At 50.2% G+C, this 20,160-nt stretch overlaps 1 protein-coding gene across 2 annotated transcripts; it reads left to right on the top strand.

Moving 5' to 3' along the window:
* Nucleotides 1-16,219: 16,219 nt before the first annotated feature.
* CDKN2AIP (CDKN2A interacting protein) lies at nt 16,220-19,939 on the top strand. 2 transcript variants are annotated; one of them, XM_004614721.2, is made up of 3 exons: nt 16,220-16,629; nt 16,921-17,051; nt 17,866-19,939. In XM_004614721.2, exons 1-3 carry the CDS (start codon nt 16,379-16,381, stop codon nt 19,194-19,196), a joined length of 1,713 nt encoding a protein of 570 aa, XP_004614778.2. In that variant the 5' UTR covers nt 16,220-16,378; the 3' UTR covers nt 19,197-19,939. The 2 variants fall into 2 exon arrangements, with proteins under 2 accessions (XP_004614778.2, XP_054988077.1); XM_055132102.1 differs by having other exon boundaries at nt 16,921-17,020; nt 17,866-18,001.
* Nucleotides 19,940-20,160: the final 221 nt, after the last annotated feature.

Genomic DNA, 20,160 nt, shown 5'->3' with positions numbered 1-20,160 from the left:
CCAAGAGCCATAGGTACACTGCACTTGGGGGGGTTACCCTTAAATCCAAGCAGCCCCCACTTTTTTGGTTATTGTTGTTTGCTTTGGGGGGGCCACAGCTCACAGAGTTCCAGGGTTACTCCTGGCTCTGCACTCAGAAATTACTCCTGGTGGTGCTCAGAGGAACGTACGGGGAAGCCGGGAATCGAACCCTGGTCTGCCCCATGTAAGGCAAGCGCCCTCCCCACTGGACTATTACTCTCTGGCCCCACAGCCCCCATTTTTTTATCAATGGCCAGTAACGTTTTCTGAGAGCTAATGAGAAAGCAGCATTGATATTAAGCGCTCCTCAGACTTTTCACAACACAGAGACACGAAATTCCTGGTCTCACAGACACTTAAGAAGGGCCTAGAGGGGGCTGGAGCGATAGCACAAGCGGGTAGGGCGTTTGCCTTGCACGCGGCCGACCCGGGTTCGATTCCCAGCATCCCATATGGTCCCCTGAGCAGTGCCAGGGGTAATTCCTGAGTGCAGAGCCAGGAGTAACCCCTGTGCATCACCGGGTGTGACCCAAAAACCAAAAAAAAAAAAAAAAAGGGGCCTAGAGAGAGAGCACAGATTGTAGGGTGTTTGCCTGGCACGCAGCTGACAGGGTCAGACAACATATGGTTCCCTGAGCACTGCAAGGACTAGACCCTGAGGTCCCAGCCCCCCTCCCCACATAATAAAACCAATCCCCCCAAAGCTCTCTCCACACCCACACCCAGGTGGGAGCTAAGTCTCTCTTCCCGGAGTTCAAGACCAGTATAAAAGGTGCCGTGCGGGACACTGGGAGAGTTCAGAAGCAGGGAACCATTGCTTTTCTTCCTTTCCTTTGGCCCAGTTGTGTCTGGGTCCATCTGTGTCCCGATGCATTATCAGTGTTTCCTTCCTGCTGATATTTCACGGAAGGCTTCTCCACTTCTAGCATTTTCCAATTACCTTCCTACATGGCCTGTCTCACGGGAAGGAATGAAAGAGACAGACAAATGGGCCTCATAAATGAAAAATTAAAGGAGAATCCTTAGGGCTGGAGACATAGGAAAGCGGTGAGGGCACTTGGCCTTGAGTGCAGCTGACCCGGGTTTAATTCCCGGCACCCCATCTGATAGACCTCTAAGGACAGAGCCAGAAGTAAGCCCTGAGCACTGGGAAAGGAGCCTCAGTCCTTGGCATTCCTGTTGGCAGCCTATTTAAGTCCAACTCTGAATGTCTGTGTTTCTACTTGCTTTGGGCTGTTTAAACATCCTCTGTGGGCAAGACTGGCACCCTTGGGTGCCAATTCCACCAGGCTCTTGCCTGGCAGGTGGCTCCAGGTAACAAACAACAGTTCTGCAAGGCCGGAGGAAGATTTATGGTTCCTATTCCAAATGGCTCTTGTGAAATCCGAAGGTCTCTTGGATCCTTGGCTGGTGAGAGCAAGGTCATGAATAACCAAGATTCCTGAAACAGCTTTAGAGCACCTGCTCCCCCCAAGCTCCTCTGGAAGGAGAAAGTAGAGTGTGGAGAATTTTGAGCCTGGTATAACTCTAGCACTCTCCCAGACCCCAAGCCCAAATGCAGTTCAACCTGGCAATAAAACCTGAGCTCCCGGCCATGAAGGCAGAGTTTTCCGAAGCAAAGAATTTGTCCAAGATTTTGCCTTTGAATTTCAGTGCTCCTAACTCCCACCCTCCAGATGGACCCGAAGGTGTGGGGATAGGGGTGAGCCCTAAAGCTGGGCCTGTGTCTGCAGACTCCACACCCTGCCTCCTTTCTCAGCTGACCCCAGTCTCCCTTCGGACTCCTCTTTCTTTCCTCTTTGTTTAAGTCTTGCCCATCTATTGAGGTCCAGCAGAAAACTCCTGAAGGTTTCACTTCCAAAGGAGGGTTGCTACAGGACAGCCTGAAATTCCCCAGCTCACCTGGCGAATCCCTGTGATGAGGGAGGGTTTCTGAATTTCAGGGGCTCCCCCTTAACCCCAACTTTCTTGTCCTCTTTTTTGTTGTTGTTTTTTTGTTTGTTAATTCACACCTGGCGATGCTCAGGAGTTACTCCTGGCTCTGCACTCAGGAATTACTCCTGGCGGTGCTCAGAGGACCATGTGGGATGCTGGGAATCAAACCCGGGTCGGCCCCGTGCAAGGCAAATGCCTTCCCTGCTGTGCTATAGCTCCAGCCCCTTTCTTGTCCTCTTGAGCAGATGCAATACTTTGAGACAAATATTCAAGGACAGGGAGAAAGACTCAGGGGACACACTGGAACATAAGCTCACATATAAGTGTCCCAGATTTGATCCTCGGGACCACCTGGCCCCCCAAGCACTGCTGGGTGAGTATCTTCCCCCAGAAGGACTAATGTTCCTTTCGTTATGGCACTTTCTCCCTCTCTGAGGCTGAAGGCTGGGCTGAGACTCTGATGATGGCAGAAGGAGGATGCATGTGAAGAGAAGACTCAATCCACATCTGCAGGAGAGGGACCCACGTGGCAGGAAAAGGCCACCGCGGTTGTTTGCCACTGATCCCTCACCCACTGATTGATCTGCCTGCTCCCTCCCTTGAAATTGGGAGGAGGAAATGACTCACACAAGGTTCAGAGGCCGTCTGGAAGGGGAGGGGGGTGTGCCCAAGTCCTCAGGTTTACCTGGCAACTAAAGCATCAATTAGAGGCTCTGGTTGACGGTCTGCCATGCTGACATCCACCCACATTGGCACCTTAGCCCACTTCCTTGTCCCCAACCCCAGAGGGACATGTCCAGGCTCGCTGGGCCTCCCGACTCTTAATGTCCGTCACTTGCAATGAACGCACAAGGAGAGAATTAAGAAGGAAAGCAGCTTACAGTTGAGGCTGGAGAGATAGCACATCGTGAGCAGGTACGGCACTTGCCTTTACTCGTGGCTGACCCATTTTGATCCCTCACATCATATACGGGTACCCCGGAGCCCCAGGAATGATCCCTGAGCACAGAGCCAGGAGGTAGTCCCGAGCACAGGTGGATGGGGCCTCAAACAAACAAATCCAGATAAATAGGCTGGGGGTGGTGTGGAGGGTACCAGGCCCCAGCCTGTGATGGCGATTACTGCCTGAACAATCTCTCTGGCCTCTTGGTTGGTGTCCCTGGGTTCGGTTTGCTGAGAGGAGGCAGCAGAAGCGAGGGCACGGTAACTAAGGCTATATCCGTACAGGACCAGGGAGGCTGTTAGCCTCTTGAAGGGAGGGGGTTGAGATGAAGCTGCTAAGGGTGTGGCTAACCACCTGCCCAGAAGGTCCCTTTGCGCATAGATCAAAAAAGAGAGAGAGGGACGGAGCAATAGTACAGCGGGCAGGGCTTTTGCCTTGCACACGGCCGGTCCAGGTTTGGTTCCCGGCATCCCATATGGTCCCCTGAGGACCGCCAGGAGTGATTCCTGACTGCAGAGCCAGGAATAACCCCTGAACATCGCTGGAGTGACCCAAAAAGCCGAGGGAGAGAGAGAGACAGACAGACAGAGAGAGACAGAGACAGACAGAGACAGAGACTGACTGAGACCGAGACAGAGGAGGGAGATCATTTTCCAGAGGCAAATGCATCTTGGCCTAGCATGCACTCATTCCCTCTTCATAGGAGGGAAGAAAGCATCGACAAGCCAACAGGGTGGCCCCTCGGCCAGGGCATTGTGTGGGGAGGGCGTGGGGGGGGGTTGCCCAATACGGGGCTTGGCCGGAGACACCAGCCCGGCTCCCCAGTGCCACCCAGTGGCCGCTGGACGACAGGTGGCGCGGGCGCCCACGGGCTCCCTTTGTCTTCTGCACCCAGCCGAGTCCGTGGCGTGTGTGACAACCGCCCTCCAAGCCATCCTGGGGAACAATGGGCCGATTTCTCTCCAGCCTCGGAGGAAACCCGAGCCTGCTTCCTTCCTGCGGGATTAGAGCGTTATTGATGCGTTGATGTGGGTGCAACGGGTCATCTGGTTTCAGGGCTGGACCTGAGGCCCTGCGTCCTGCATGGAAGGAGGAAAAATCTTGAAGCCGGCCCAGGGATGCATGAAAGGTGTTTCTGTTCGGTGTCCGGGAGCTGACAAAGGGCTCTCTGATGGGGGGAAGGGGTGTCTTTCTTTCCTTTCCACCTTTTTTTTTTTTTTTAATAACTCAGGGCCTGAATTCCCTTGGCTGCTTGGTTGGGAGCACGCCAGCTTGAGGACATGTAATGAGTGACCCCTTAAATGTCTTTCTGTGTCCTCTCTGTCGTGGAAACAGCATCCGGTGCCTTCAGGAAAAGGGAAGCCAAGTGGAGGGGTCTGGGCTGCGGGGGGGCTGGCAGGGAGGTCTGTGAGTGGGCAGCTTGTCGGGAGCAAGCCTGGTAGGGCCCACCGAAAGGAGTCTGGGTGTCCGAGGAAGGGCAGCAGCAGGGCCCCCAACGGGAGCTCACCAGGAGCCACTGTAAAAACAAATGGTTAGCCACCTTCAAAGGGGGAACAAATGCCGGATGCCACGGCTGACCCATCCCAGGCACCCTAGACGGTCCCCTGAGCCCTACCAGGACCGATTCCTAGGCACAGCCAGGAGTGAGCCCTGAGTGTGGTTTAGGAACAAAAGCAAAAGCCACACACATGCACATGCGTGTACACACACACACACACACACACACACACACACACCATGACCAATTCTTACACACTTTGGACAGTGCAGGGGCTGGGCTGAAGGAGCTTGAACCTCACTAAATCGCTCTCAGATGCAGAGTTACTACTTTAAGGCTCAAAGATCTTTGCAAAACAAGTGTCTGTGTGTGTGTGTGTGTGTGTGTGTGTGTGTGTGTGAGAGAGAGAGAGAGAGAGAGAGAGAGAGAGAGAGAGAGAAGCTCCACAGAGTGAAGAGAAAGAACAGACCCCACGTGGGGGTAACTCCTGAATGGGGTGCTCTGAGGTGATTCTAGCCTTTCCAAGCTCCCTAGACACTAAGAGTCCACGGCTGGGCCTCTGAGGAGACTTGGAACCCCCAGACCTGAATGTTCTTCGACCTTTTTGTTCCTGTTGAATCTGTCCCGGGGAGCCTTGCTCCAGGCTTGCCTCAAGCCCTGAGCCTGAGGCTGCAGGGGAGAGTTTCTTTTCGGGGTAAATCTGGCTTCTGTGGCTTCCGGGTCCTCACCCCAACCCTGCTTCACAGCCCAGCGCGCTGGGACAGAAGTGTCAGTGTTTTCCCAAATGCTGACATTCCCCCAGCAGACCAGACACTCACCTTGACAATGTTGTTTGATTTTCTTTCTTTCTTTTAAGATTTATAGAATTTTTTTTTCTTTTTGGGTCACACCTGGCGATGCACAGGGGCTACTCCTAGCTCTGCACTCAAGAATCACTCCTGGCAGTGCTCAGGGGATCATATGGGATGCTGGGAATCGAACCCGGGTCAACCGTGTGCAAGGCAAATGCCCTACCCGCTGTGCTATCGCTCCAGCCCCAGAATTTTTTTTATTTTGAGGAAGAATTATTTTCACCTTTTTGCATTTTATTGAATCACTGTGAGATACCGTTACACAGTTTCCACGATTGAGTTTCATAGAATGATCGAATACCCATCCCTCCACCACTGTACATTTTCCAGTTAATTTGATTTTCTACATGGCCGAGGATTGACTCCTGGCCTTCCATGTGCCATGCAAGTGCTTTACTACTGAGATTCTCCCTCAACTTCTTCTCCACACTCAACTCCTTATTCTTATTTTATCGTTGTTGTGGGAGTGACATCTGGTGCGCAGGTGCCACCAGCCCACACCTCACAGTCCCAGGGAGTTGGGGTGGGGGTGTGGCACAAGGGATTGAACCCAAGGCCTTATAACTGCCAAGAGCAATACCTCTTTTTTTTTTTTAATTTTATTGAATCACCGTGAAATAGTTATAAGCTTTCATGTTTGGGTTACAATCAAGAGCAATACCTTTTAAGCCACATGCCCAACCCCTTCAAATTTTGGTGAGGAGAAACCAGAGCAAAGGACAGTGGGAGGGTGCTTGCCTTATGTGAGGCCCCCCGAGTTCAATCCCCAGCATCCCATATGATCCCCCCAAGCACTGCCAGGAGTGATCCCTGAGCATTGCTGGGTATGGCAATCCCCCCAAAAAAAATGAGGGGTGAGAGAAGGAGGTGATGGTCAGTCCATAGCTGGTGGTGCTTAGGGCTTCCTTCTGGCAGTGCCTAGGGGACACTTTGTGGTACTGAGGCACATAAGGGGGTGGACATCTCAGGTTATCTCAGAGGGGTACCACACCATGACGGGCCAGGGTTTAGTGTTAATATGTGAATACTCGACTCCTGATCTGCATGGGACCTTTCCTTGTTTCCAGAGAAAAATGGCAGGATACGAAAACAGCTGAAGCCCTGGCACCACCCTTCTGGAGCCAGGGAGAGGGTGAGACACTGGCTCTTTCCGCAGGGCCTTTATTTGGGGAGCATTTCAATAGCAGAGCACTTGGCCAACATGATCTCATTACTTGGCCACGTTTTCCATGACACCATTTCCTCTCCCAGAATCCACGCCTACTTCCGGTTTACAGAAAGACTCCAGTTTGCCCTGCTAAGACTGAAATGGACTTTTTGGAGTTTGGGTTATTTTTTTTTAATAAATTTAAAAAATGTATTAAGGCACAGTGATTCTCAAAGCACAACGTTCCAAAACCCATCTCATCACCAGCATCCACTTCTCTCCACCAGTGAAAAGGAGTTTCAGTTTTTGTTTGGTTTCTGGGCTTGGGGGCCACACCTGGCAGTGCCCCGGGCTTACTCCTGGCTCTGTGTTTAGGGGTCACTCCTGGCGGGGCTCAGGGGAGCATGGATGGTGCCCGGGATTTGAGCTCGGGTATGGCACGCACGAGCAAGGCAAGCATCCTACTGTGTGTGTGGCCCTGGAATGGAGTTCCTGAACGTGAAATCAGCCCTAGACAGCGTTGCTCAAGGTCCTGATGCATTTGCTATCATCACTGGCCATGTGGGAGCCATTTTGCCTCCCAGGACAGCAAATGTCCTTCATGCCAGGCTGCTGGGGTTGGCATGAGGAGGGCATTACCCCTCCTTGCCACTGGGGCTGCTCGTGGGCACCGAGACCCTCTGAGCTGTCTTATGCGTCTTGAACCTTGTTTTTGTCCCTGCCTAGTCAGGCGTTGTAGATCCCCCAACGGAGGGCATGGGAATACTTCGTGGAGCCGTAGAATGGGTGCTTTGAGGGGTCCGAAGAGGCGCCTTTCCATGGCTTGACACCAGCCTCTTCTCCAAGCCAGAGTTGGGCTGGGGTCAGACACATCCTACCACACAGGCCCCCTGGCAGCCAACACCATATCCTCAAACCTTTGCACTGAACCCCAAGAATTGGAGGAGCACCCGAAGGCTTGAGGACTGCTTGGGAGTCCTCCCCTGCCCCCGAATAGACAATTTTAAAAAAAGGAACACAGGCTCTGCCCAAATCCCTTTGGAATATGTTTATTTATTTTGGTTGGGGGTGCAGGGCATTCATGGCTTTTTTTTACAGGGAGTAGGGAGCACACACCCAGTGGTACTCAGGGCTTACTCCTGGTTCTGTGCTCAGGGATCACTCCTGGCGATGCTCTTGGAACTCTCTGAGGTGTCAGGGATCAAACCCACATCAGTTGAGAACAGGAAAGTGCCCCATCCCCAGACTATCTCTCAGCCCCTGGGACTCAGTTTCTTAATCGTTCCTAACTGCCCTGAGGCTAGAGCATCGGTCGGTCGTGTTTAAGGAGTGTGCCAGCAATGGGTGCCACACCGGTACAGTATCCTAAGAGATCTGGGTCACTTTTTGGTTCTCCTCACTTCATCATTTACGCTGGAAACAATTCTGCCCAAAATGGTTTGTCCTAACAAGTCTCTGAAACCCAACCTTGCATATGACGGTCGCTGCCTTTCCCAGCAGCAATGTCAGTGACATCCCAATAGAACCGGGGTGGGGGGAGGAGGGGAACAAAAGTCCAAAAGTGACACCGGGTCACTTGGAGGACCCAGTGCCAGTGAGGCAGAGATGGACCCACCTCGGGTACTACCACCTTTCAAACTTCCCCTGGAGCTCCCAGCCGAAGCCTTCAGCAAACATGCACCTGATTCCAAGCATGTTTGTGGAAATGTCATTGGCTCCCCCTGCTCCCCAGAAAATGAGCAATTCATGGCCAAGGACATCAGAGAGCTCCTCCCTGCCCTCCCCATTTACTAGCTGTGTGATTAAAGGAGTTAGCTCCCCAACCCTCACAGCAGTAAAAATGTGAAGAAAAACCCTCCCCTCCCCATATTCTGCAGCAAAGCCCCAGGGGGTCCGTTTGCCCTTCCTAGCATCATCCAACCCTGAATTCTTTCCCAAGCGCTTGGCACGTTGAAATAATTGGATGGCACAGGCCCTGCCACCCTCTTCCCGGGAATCTGAGTGGATGTGTCTTTGCTCCGAGGTGGGGTGAAAACTCATCTGAGCGCCGGAAAATTTTCTTCCCTTTCCCCCCTGGGGTTGTCTTGTCAACAGTTACCAACTCTCTGATGAGCCCCCTGGCAGTGCTGCTCTCCAGGAGGTATTTAAAACACTCTTCCCTGTAGGGACTAGAAAACAATTCTTCCTTCCCATCCTGAACATTAACTTCGTGGTATTGCCACCATCAATGAGGTGTTTAGCATCAAAATTGCCTTCCCTGGTGAGAAGAAAAACACTCTGTTTTCTTGCTTAAAATTAATTGAAGGCCCAAAGGAAGGGGTGCAGAGTCTTGGTAGGCTGGGCGGGCAAGCGTAGGGTACCAAGTTCAATTCCCTGGGGTCCCACATGTGCTCAGGGCCATCCTGAGCTCAGCTCTGTTCTTTGGGCCTGCATCCCTGCTCCAGGATGTTTGACCCCAACCCCACAAAGGAGTTTTTGGCAGCACTGTAGGAAGACTGTGTGAACAGCACCCCCCAAAGTGGGGGCTGGGGCTGGGGAAGAGTTTCCAATGACTAGAGAGTGGGTTTGCCTGCAGGAGTCTCAGATTCCATTGCCAGCACATCATGGTCCCCCAAGTCCCGCTGGGTGTGACTGAGCAGCACTAAGACAGAGACTTCTGGGCCTTGACTGGGTGTGCTAGCCCCAGTGAGCAGAGAGAAACTACGGTGGGTCCCCAAGACCATGCAAGCAAGTTGGTAGTGTTTAAGGAGCACTGCTAGGAATCACTCACACACACACACACACACACACACACACACACACACACACACACACACGAAGTAAAGGAGAGAAAAAAGAAAATGAGTGAAAATGGAAACAAATGCCATCCTAGAAAAGGAATCCTAGAGCCTAGAGTGATATCACAGCAGGTAGGGCGTTTGTCTTGCATTCAATTAACCCGGGTTCGATCCCCAGCATTCCCTATGGTTCCCCAGCACCACCAGGAGTAATTCCTGAGTGCATGAGCCAGGAGTAACCCCTGTGCATCGCTGGGTGTGACCCAAAAAGCAAAAAATAAAATAAAATAAAAGGAATCCTAGAAAAAAACCTGAGTTTTTCTTAACACCTTGAGAAAATCATTTCCTGTACACCTTGAGTTCGCACCTGATGAATGCAGTCACTTACAATATATAATGGGGCGAGAGAGATATACGGGTGCTTTCCTGGCATGCGTCTGGCACTGGTTTGATCCCTGGCATAGCATATGGTCCCCCAAGCAACACCAGGAGTCATTTGTGAATACAGTCATTAACTCCCCTGAGCACCATCAGGTGTGGCCCCAAAATAAAGCAAGCAAAAATAAAAAAAAAAAACCAAAAAAAACATGAACATGCTATTCAAGTCTGTCATGATCATTTATGGTGGCCAAACTAAACCTAAAACATCTTTCCAAAATCCCCCTGGTGAATGTCCTGACCATTTCCTTCTTCAGAGACATGATCCCGGGACCTATTATCTCCTTTCCTGGTTGTGGATTCAAGGCCTAGAAAAGTAGAATAATGTGTCGGAGCCCACCGTGGGGGGAAGCAACAGAGCCAGAATTCCAACAGGAATCCTAGGCTCCAAACAAAGATTTTCATTGCCAAGTCACATGCTCTCCTCTCCTTTGGCCTTCCGGAGCAATCTGGGAACATCCTTTGACCCCTGCTCTAGTCTGATGGTTTAAAGCCACATGTTTATGCCCTGGAACCCCAAGTACAAAGGGCACAAGCCTCAGAGGCTTTCTGATCCAGTTTTCCAAAATGCCCAGTCACCCAGTGCAGTGATAAATACTGCCATCTCCATACCTGGACTCAGCAAGACTTAACTCAATTCCATGCTCTTTTGTAATTATGACCTTGGATCCGGCAAGATAGTACAGAGGGTAGAGCACTGGCCTTGCACAATTAGATTCCTGGCATCCCCGATGGTTCCCTTGAGCACTGCCAGTAGTGATCCCTGAGCATCATGGGGTGTGGCCCCCAAAACAAAAAAATCACAAAGTAATCATGATCCCTTTTGAGTTAATAAAAATTGTTGATAAAGTCAACTTCATTAGCAGCTGTTAATGACCTAAGACAGTCCTGGACCAGAAGTCAGTAGGCCAACTGTCTTCTTGAATTTTCATTCTTGGTTTCCTTTAATCAAGCATTTCACAAATGAACCACAATCTTGGTTCTGCTGTAGTTGTTTTAGGATTCCGCTGGATTTAAAATGAGAAAGCTTTGTGGTAGATTTGTTTATCCCAAATTTTCCCAGTCAAACATCCATAATGAGGGAAAAGAAAGTCATCTGGAACACCGTGATATGATAAGGGGGATTCTTTCTCAACTGAAGGTCACAGCAGGCAAGATTAGCGCTGGTTCAATTCCAAACTTCTGAAAGAATCCTTTTCCAGGAAATAACTGGGAAAGCAAATATCATCTGGATTCTGACATAGATCAACGAGTAGTGAAGCTCTAGAATCTTCTGTGACATAACTTTCCAAGGCCATCTATGAACATCATGAATTCTGGGGGGAGACCAGATAAGCAGAAAAAGGCGGACTCTCCCTGCACCCCTGCTAATGAAGATAAGCCTCATGATTAGGACTCAAGTGACAGGCACCAGTTGAAGTTCCCCTCTCTGATCCTGGAGAGCCAGGACCAAGCTGATGAATTTATGGGAATCCAAAGGATAATTCTCAAAATATGGACTCTTTTCTCATCTCTTACTGTATGGAGTGTTGTTGGTTTTTTTTTAATTTTATATTTTTTAATTGAGTTACCGTGAGAACAGTTACAGGGCTTTTAGGATGGAGTCTCAGTCATACTATGTTCAAACCACCATTCCTTCACCAGTGCACATGTTCCACCACCAATAACCCCAGCATACCCCCCCTCCCACTCCCCCTCTGCCTGTGTGGCAGATGATTACCACTTTACTCTTTCCTTACTTTGATTACATTCAATTTCGACCGGAAGTTCACTATCATTATTTAGTGTTTTACCCCCAATAGTCAGACCTGTCGGAATGACATCATTAGATTGTATGTTTTCTATTGTTGGTAACAAAGAGCATATGATGTTGCACGGTCGCGAAGCGGCCGCCTGGATTTGGAATTCTGGTATTAAGTCCAGAGGTATTTCTGCCAGCCCTGCATTCCGAGATTGGTTTCTGTGGTGCTGGGATCATTCATGGCTGTTCAGGAGCAGAGGAGCTGTACATGGGCGACCGCTCGGGGTCTCATTTGGGCAGGAGGCAGGGCCGGTTCTGCTTCCCCCATTGCAAGATTCCCCGTGCATCCCGTCCCGTCACTGCAAACTCCTACCTCTCTGTCCAACTGATTCTGAACGGTGGCGGTCGCCATGCTGTCGCAGGGGGGTAAAGGCCGAGGGACAGAAACCCTTCCCCTCCCGGGGCTGCACGGAGCCGTAGCTTAGTTCAGAGTCCAGGAGTATATCTGCCAGCAGCCGATGCATTCTGAGATTGGTTTCTGTGCCTCTGGGATAATGGATGCTCAGGAGTGGCAGAGCCATTCCAGAGCATATATTTTGTATATCAGGAAAGGTCGAGCGGCCGCTTATGCGCGCTTATGCGGCTGTGCGGTTTGGAGATGTCCAGTCCCACATACCGGAGCCGTGTTAGTAGAAGCTCAGTGTCGCCGGGGCTCCATCTGGAGAAGGCATGCTGGCTGTACCTTCCCCGTCTGGCACTCCGATGTTGTTGGCCCGGTCTGGGGTCCGGAGCGTTCTCTGGTCTACGGTGCTATCGGAATGGCCCGGATTCTTCACTGCTGATTATGGCAAGATGGCGCCAAGGGCAGGTCAAGGGCCTGACTTGTATTGAGTGTTTTGACTTAAACCTCCCCATTCTGAAACAAGGCATAGGAAGTTTCATAAAGGAATGGGCAAGGACACATGATAGCACATCTTTTGGTCTTTGTTAGAAAGAAAACACTCAAAAGATGAAATGGTTTCCAGTCAAGTCCTTTATAATATTATACCCATACTTTTAAGACTTGCAAGAAAAAGGCTTATCATTTTGGCAATGACGTGGAGAAACAGAAGTCTTATAGAGCCACCCCAGGGAAATTGTCTTGTTTGCACCTGCTTCTCATTCTTTCTTGAGACTCCTTCCTGGCATTGAGAGTTTTCCTGCTCATACTATGCATTCCCTTTAGTATAAATTTTTGGACTTATATCACCACATAATCATTGCAGATTTTATTAATTTTTTTTTTGCAATAGAGGGGAACAATTATGTGAAGTACCTTGGCCACACCAGTGATATTCAAGGATTATTCCTTGAGCAAGGTTGGGGAGACCATATGGGGTACCAGGGATAAAACTCAAATAAGTGCTCTACCCACTGTACTATTTAACCTGACCCATGAAGCTTTTTTTTCCCCTTAAAGCTAACAATCAATTTCTGGACTAAAGAAGAGGGTGTCACAATTATATGGTGGCAAATTTATGGTAAAATACAGTATTTAGTTCTGTGCTTTGAACAGTACTGAATTTACTCAAAATTCGTCTTATTTTCCCCCACTTTATTTAGGCACCATAGGTTTATAAAGTTGTTCATGATGCATGTTACAGGTATCCAATATTCCAACTCCAATCCCACCACCACTGTGACCTTCCCTCTACCATTGTCCCCATTTTCCCACCTCAAGTCTGTCCCCGTAGGAGGCCCAAAATTATTTTATATTGCTTGTTACCATTAGTCAATAGAATTATCCGGGCTGGAATGATAGCACATCGGGTAGAGCATTTGCCTTGCACATGGCCAACTGGGGTTCAATTCCCAGCATCCCATATGGTCCCCCAAGAACTGCCAGGAGTGATTCCTGAGTGCAGAGCCAGGAGTAACCCCTGTGAATCTCCAGGTGTGACCCAAAAAGAAAAAAAATAAGACAATCAAAATCTACTTCGGAGGCAGGAGCAATAGCACAGCGTGTAGGGCATTTGCCTTGCACGCGGCCGACCCAGGCTCGACTCCCAGCATCCTACATGGTCCCCTGAGCACTGCCAGGGGTAATTCCTGAGTGCAGAGCCAGGAGTGTGCATTGCCGGGTGTGACCCAAAAAAAGCAAAAAACAAAAAAACCAAAAAAACCTACTTCGGTAAAATAAAATTTGTGAAAATTGTTATATCTCACCATGGGGACATTAAGTCCTTGAGGGTTTACTAAGCTGTTGCTAGTTGAGCCTTCTGTGTTAAACAAGCTTAGAAGCTTCTGTTACATTCCCATCTAATCTGGTGTGCTCCTACTGTGGTGTTAATATTGTCAAGTCTGGAGATGTCAAAGCAAGCTCTAGAAAATCCAGAATATTTAACTGATTAGTGAGCTTACATAGTGGCGGTGGTGGAATGTACGTGTGGTTTCAGATAGTACCCGAATGGGGGAAGGTCGCCCCCTACTAGAGAAGATAGGAGTTCTTAGCCCAAATAAACCCAGTGGACATGATTCTGCAGCTAGGCATCTGAGCTCAGTTGTGAGTTGGTAAGGCATGGTGGCAGCGGTTGAAGTTGAGTGCAGCTGCTGGGGCTTCCACAGGGCAGGGACTTGGTCTGTTCCCCTCCCAAGAGTGCCCTAGAGTTCTCAGCCAGCCAGGGTTGCTATATCTGAGGAACGTTTGTAGCTAGTTGATCTCTCAAGATTTACCCCACTGTGGAGGTCCATTCTTAGCACAGGACGTAGGTCTGGACACTCAAACTCTTTTTATTGTCTTTGGGTCACAACCTGCGGTGTTCAGGGATCACACCTGGTGGGCTCAAGGACCATATGGGGCACCAGAGAAAGAACCCGGCTCTGCAGTGTGTATGGCAAGTGCCCTACCAGCTATATTATTGCTTTAGCCCCCCCAGTTTCTATCTTGTAGCCTTACAAAGGCATTTATAAGCTATATCGACCTTTTCTCTCACATCTCCGAACTTTTCTTTGGGGAGGGGGGTGTCATACACAGCTGTGCTCAGGGATCACTTCTAGTGGGGCTAGGGGAACCAATAGCGGTGGGTGTATGCAAGGCATAAGCCTTAATCCCTGTACTCTCTCCAGCCCTTCAAGCTCCCCCACCCCCACTCTCAAATAAATATGGCAGCTTTTAGACTGTATTGCTTTTCTTTTTTTAAAAGTTAGTTTCAAGTTCAAACTCTACTGGCCAAACCTCAAAAACTAGAAAAGAATTCTTACTTTAAAATTTACAAACATAGAATCCAAAATGTAGCTTTTGGTAGAGAACATATTTTTCATGTCAGACACTGGGTTTTGGTAGCTACCTCCTAACGCCTCCCCCCCCCCCCAATTAAACTCATAAATACCATCCGGTTATGTGATTATAGTCTTTTACTTTGCTTCTTCTTTGCTAAAAAAAAGTAGTAACAGGGAAAAACTCTAACACCTCCCTCCTCTTTTATTTTTTTTGCTTTTTGGGTCACACCCGGCGATGCATAGGGTTTACTCCTGGCTTTGCCAGGTTACTCAGGAATTACCTGGCAGTACTCAGGGGACCATATTGGATGCTGGGGATTGAACCCGGGTCGGCTGCGTGCAAGGCAAACGTTTGCCTTACCCGCTGTACTATCGCTCCAGCCCTCCCTCCTCTTTTAAAAAAACAGATTTCTGCGACCCTCTATAAATTTAATTTCCACAATTTTCAGTGAAACTCAATCAAGCGCTATAGTACAGCAGAAAGGACGTTTTTGAGTCCCGGTAACCCATAAGGTCCCCGAGCACTGCCGGGAGTAATTCCTGAGCATCACTTCGTGTGGCCCCACCTCCACCCCACCTCCAACCCCCTCCCCCCCACAAAAAAAAAGAAAGGCAACCAAGAAGGGCAAAAGCAGAGGCCAAATCCCTACTCTTAAGATCTTTGTGTTTCAATTTTTAAGCACGCTCCTGTGAAGAATGGCAAACTGGGCATTCTTTTCCTTAAAAAAAAAATAAAAATAATAAATAATAATAATAATAATAATAAGCAGCAGCAGCCTCTTGCTCGTCCTGGCGTGTCAGCAGCCGGTTTCCACTTCGGTTCACGCAGCCAAGCGGTCATTCCTTTGTGTTCCCGCGCCCCGACTGGCCGGGCTTTCCCGTCTCGTGTCGTGTGTCACCGAACTTACTAGAAGCATTCGCATTAAAAACACCTGACGTTGGAGCGAAAACCACCAAGCGGCCGCAGCCACGTCCCAGGGGACGCGTCCGTTTAGTGTGTGTGTGTTTGTGTGGGGGGGGGACAAAACGCGAATGAGCCGAGGGCTGAGGGGAACCGCGGGGGTGGCGACGCGGACGCGTTTATTTCGGCCTCCGGCCCGGGCCGTTCACTGTCTCTCAACTCGCCGAGAGACGCCGCGTCGGGGCCGCCGCGTCCGACCCAACGTCCGGGCGCGTCGCCCGCGCTCGGGTGACTCCTGAGGTGACTGCGCAGCCCGCGGCCTCCCGCCGGCCCCCGCACAAAGGCCGGCCACTTTTGTCTCTTCCGGCGCAGCGACGTCCCCCAGCGCGCGTCCGGCAGCCGCGGCGGCGTCACAAAGCCCCGCTCGAAGGCGGCGGGGAGGGCGCGGCGGCGCGCGGGCGGCGGCGCGAGCCGGGAGGGCGCGGCGGCGCGCGGGCGGCGGCGCGAGCCGGGAGGCCGCGGCGGCGGCAGGCGGGCGGCGCGTCCGGCCCGCCGGGGGCCTCAGGCTCGGAGGCTCGCGCGTCGCGAGGCATTGTGGGAGCAAGGGGGCGCGCGCCGGAAGGACGGCGCAGGCGCTCGCGTGCGCGTGCGCGGCCGCGGGGATAAAAGGGCGGGCGCGGGCGGCGGGCGGAAGTGGGCGGAGCGGCGGCGCGGGGCGCGGTGGTCGGGCGGCGGCGGCGACGGCGGCGGCGCCTGCGGAGGGGCGTTCTCCAGCGAGCCGGCGCCGCGGCCAGGCCGCGCTCACGGACGGAACCAGCGCTCGCCCGCGCCCGCGCCGCGCCGCGTCGGGCCGACGTGCAGGCCCAACATGGCGCAGGACGTGGCCGAGTACCTGAGGCAGAAGCCGCGCGCGGCCGCCTGGGTGGAGGCGCTGCGCGGCGACGGCGAGACTGACAAGCACTGGCGCCACCGCCGCGAGTTCCTGCTCCGCAACGCCGGCGAGCTGCTGCCCGGCGACGAGGCCGCGGCCGACGCCGAGAGCGGGGACCGCGGCCGGCAGCTGCAGCAGCTCGTCTCCTTCTCCATGGCCTGGGCCAATCACGTCTTCCTGGGGTGCCGGTGAGTGCGGGCGCGCCCCCGGCCCGCCGCCGCCCCTCAGCCCTCTCAGCGCCCCCGGTCTGCCGCCGCCCCTCAGCTCCCTCAGCCCCCCTCGGTCCCCGGGACGCGCCTCGGTGGTGGGGGGCGGGGCGGGGATCCCGGAAACCGAAAGTGGCCGGCGGTTAGCGTTCGCCGGGCACCCACCCCACCTTAGGCTTCCAGGATGGAACTCCCCCTGATCTTTTTCATTTTTCTTTCTTACGTAGAAAAGTGTGTTTTTTTTTCCTCCCCATTCCCCCGCTTCGCCTGCAGGTACCCTCAAAAAGTTATGGATAAAATACTTAGTATGGCTGAAGGCATCAAAGTGACAGATGCGCCAATCCATACCACCCGAGACGAACTGGTTGCCAAGGTGAAGAAAAGAGGGATATCGAGTAGCAATGGTTAGCAGATCATAGCTGTGAACATACATAGGAGTTTAGAACATAAGTTTGCTGTTAATTCCCGACTTCTCTTCCTCGCGACTAATTTTTTTTTCTACCCCTTCCTCTTTTTAAAAAAAGAACAAGCTAGACTTTGCGTGTGTTGTTGTTGTTAATAAGAGTTGGAATGCTGAAACTTAATTGGCGTGTCTGTGCGTGCGAGGCGCTCTGAATTTGCTGGTTTGCTTTGACTACTTGAGATGTTTGGAGTGTCCAGTGTTGTCTATGCTTTTTTTTTTTTTTTAATCGGTTGCTGTTTTTCTGGGGTCACCCCCAGCGGTGTTCAGGGCTCACTCCTGACTCTGTGTTCAGGGATCACTTCCAGAGGTGCTCAGATGACCCTGTGAGGTGCTGGGGGTTGAACCCAGGATGGCTTCGAGCAATGCTCTGCCCTAACTGCCATATTATCTCCCTGGTCCTCTACGCTATCTCGTTTTATTTCTTTTTGGAGCCACACCCAGCGGTGCTCAGGGCTTACAGTTGGTGTGCTTGAATTATGTGGGGTGCCAGGGCTTGAACCCAGGTTGCCTGCAAATGCCCTTCCCACTGTACTATCATTCCAATCTCCATAGAGTTTTTCTTTTAGCAGAAATTATTATTAATCATGGCTTGTCTTGTGAGATTGATGCAATAATTTCCTTATGATTTTTTTTGTACTTTTTAAAGAAATAATTTGCCCTGAAATATTCTTGCCTCGAGTATTAAAATGATTCTCTCACATAAACGTGCAGTTGTTGTCTGAGGTCACTTGGTCACTTGCTTTCTTTCTTTTCAGAAGGGGTAGAAGAGACATTGAAGAAACGAATTTTAGAAGGAAAAGGTGTTTCTGCGGTTGAGCAGGACCACGCAAAAATTTCTGCCAAAACAGAATGTGCATCAGCCCCTCAGGAAAACAGCTCAACCTCTGCCAAAATAGAGCGGAGCGGGAACTCGGCTCAGAGCGGCAGCTCAGGGCGGCAGAATAGCTCTACAAGTGATGGGGAGTGTGCCGGGGCCAGCGCGAGCACCAGCGGGTCCTCTCAGGTAACAGCAGGGTCTGGGAAAGCTGACTCCGAAGCCCCAGCCAAGCTTGGAGCGGCAGCGATTGTCTGTTCCTTGTTGAAATCCAGTGTGAATAGTCACACGAGCCAGCCCAGTGATTCCAGGCCAGGAAGTGGATCTCCAAAAAGGAGTGCTCTGGAGGGGTCTTCCCTGGCCACCTCCTCAAGCCTGTCTGAGGTAGAGGTGCCCTTGCTGGGGGCCTCGGGGCGTGCAGAAGTGGAGCTGCCGCTGTTGTCTTCTAAGCCTAATCCAGAGACTGCTTCCAGTGGGTTAGTTGCCAAACCTAGTTCAGAGGCAAGTGCTGCATCGTCGTCAGTTTCTAAAAACAGTTCCTCATCCAGCACATCGCTGCTAACCCCCAAGAGCATCCCCTCAACCAATCCGCTACTGACTTCCAAAAGCACTTCCCAGGTAGCTGCTTCGCTGTTAGCTTCAAAGAGCAGCTCCCAGGCCAGTGGCTCTCTGGTTTCCAAAAGCACTACTTTAGCAAGTGTGTCTCAGCTGGCTTCGAAGAGTAGCTCTCAGACTACTAGCACATCACAGTTGCCTTCCAAAAGTACTTCACAACCCAGTGAGAGTTCTGTCAGATTTTCTTGTTGCAAGTTAACCAATGAAGATGTGAAGCAGAAGCAACCTTTTTTTAATAGACTGTATAAAACTGTGGCGTGGAAGTTGGTGGCTGTCGGTGGCTTTAGCCCCACTGTGAATCATGGTGAGCTCCTAAATGCAGCTATTGAGGCTTTGAAAGCAACACTGGATGTGTTTTTTGTCCCACTGAAAGAACTAGCAGACCTGCCTCAGAATAAGAGTTCTCAAGAAAGTATTGTTTGTGAGTTGAGGTGCAAGTCTGTGTACTTGGGCACTGGCTGTGGAAAGAGCAAAGAAAATGCAAAAGCAGTTGCATCAAGAGAAGCATTGAAGTTGTTTCTCAAGAAAAAGGTAGTAGTAAAAATATGTAAGCGGAAATACAGAGGCAGTGAAATAGAAGACCTAGTACTCCTGGATGAAGAATCGAGGCCTGTCAACTTACCTCCAGCACTAAAGCATCCTCAGGAGTTACTATAATGTGTCCCTAATGTCACTGCATACATGCTCTGGTATTTGAAGAGAAACTGGCTTCTTTTGTATAATATAAAAAATGGGCTTTCACAAATTTTGTATTGCTTTTTTTCCAGTTTTGCAAAAAATTTACAATCTAATTCTCTTCACAACGAAGTTGTAAATTTAAGGATGATGGTAAACATTAAAAGATGTATGCGAACAACATACCAGCATACTGTTGTATTGGCTGAAGAAAACAGTCTTATATTTTTAACGATTCATAGGTACGATGTGTAGTTCTGTAGTCAGGAAACTTTTGTACTATTAATTTGGTGAAAATGTACTAAGTTGTCTACCATGCCTTCTTTTCCTAGTTTCGGTAAACCTCAAAGAAAAGGGGACCATAGTATTTGAATGTCTGGAAGTCTGTGATGCTCAAGGTTCTAAGAATGTTGCCTATGATGTTGGATGTGTCTGTAAAAGAATAAAAGAAAAAATAGTTGCTTCAGACTATTTTTATGAGAAGTTGTAAGCATTTTTTAGATATAAAGCAGTATAAAGTACTTACGGTTATTTTATTCTGAAGTTGTTTAAAATTCACCATGATTTTGGCACTGCAGGTTCTTTAAGTGGGTTAATTTATGTTTTGAGGTAAAACAATTTAACACTTTTTCTTAAAGACATAAATGTGGGTTTCTATATTAAACATATTTTGTGACTACTATTAACAGATTGATTTGTTTAGATATTAAATGCTTTTAAGCTATTTTACCTTTTCAAGAAGTTGTGTTTTTTTTTTTCCCTCCTACTCCCCACCTCCCCAAGTCAGACCATTTCCTTCAAATTGTCTATTACAAACTACATCAAGTGATTTTTTTTTTTTTCAGATAAATTTTTTTATGCTAGGTGAGCAGATTCTTTTCAGATTTGGAACTAAATGGAGTTTTTTGTTATAAATCTCATAAGCTACTGAGAAATCTAGAAAGCA

Source organism: Sorex araneus, chromosome 1 (assembly GCF_027595985.1).
Source record: "Sorex araneus isolate mSorAra2 chromosome 1, mSorAra2.pri, whole genome shotgun sequence".
NCBI lineage: Eukaryota > Metazoa > Chordata > Mammalia > Eulipotyphla > Soricidae > Sorex > Sorex araneus.
Note: the sequence above shows the minus strand (reverse complement) of the source record. Positions and strands in the feature narration are given on the sequence as shown.

Excerpts from the sequence above, each read along its gene's own strand:
- CDKN2AIP (XM_004614721.2), top strand. The coding sequence starts at position 16,379 with ATGGCGCAGGACGTGGCCGAGTACCTGAGGCAGAAGCCGCGCGCGGCC. Across the intron at positions 16,630-16,920 it reads CACGTCTTCCTGGGGTGCCG|GTACCCTCAAAAAGTTATGG; the intron begins GTGAGTGCGGGC and ends CTTCGCCTGCAG. Across the intron at positions 17,052-17,865 it reads AGGGATATCGAGTAGCAATG|AAGGGGTAGAAGAGACATTG; the intron begins GTTAGCAGATCA and ends CTTTCTTTTCAG.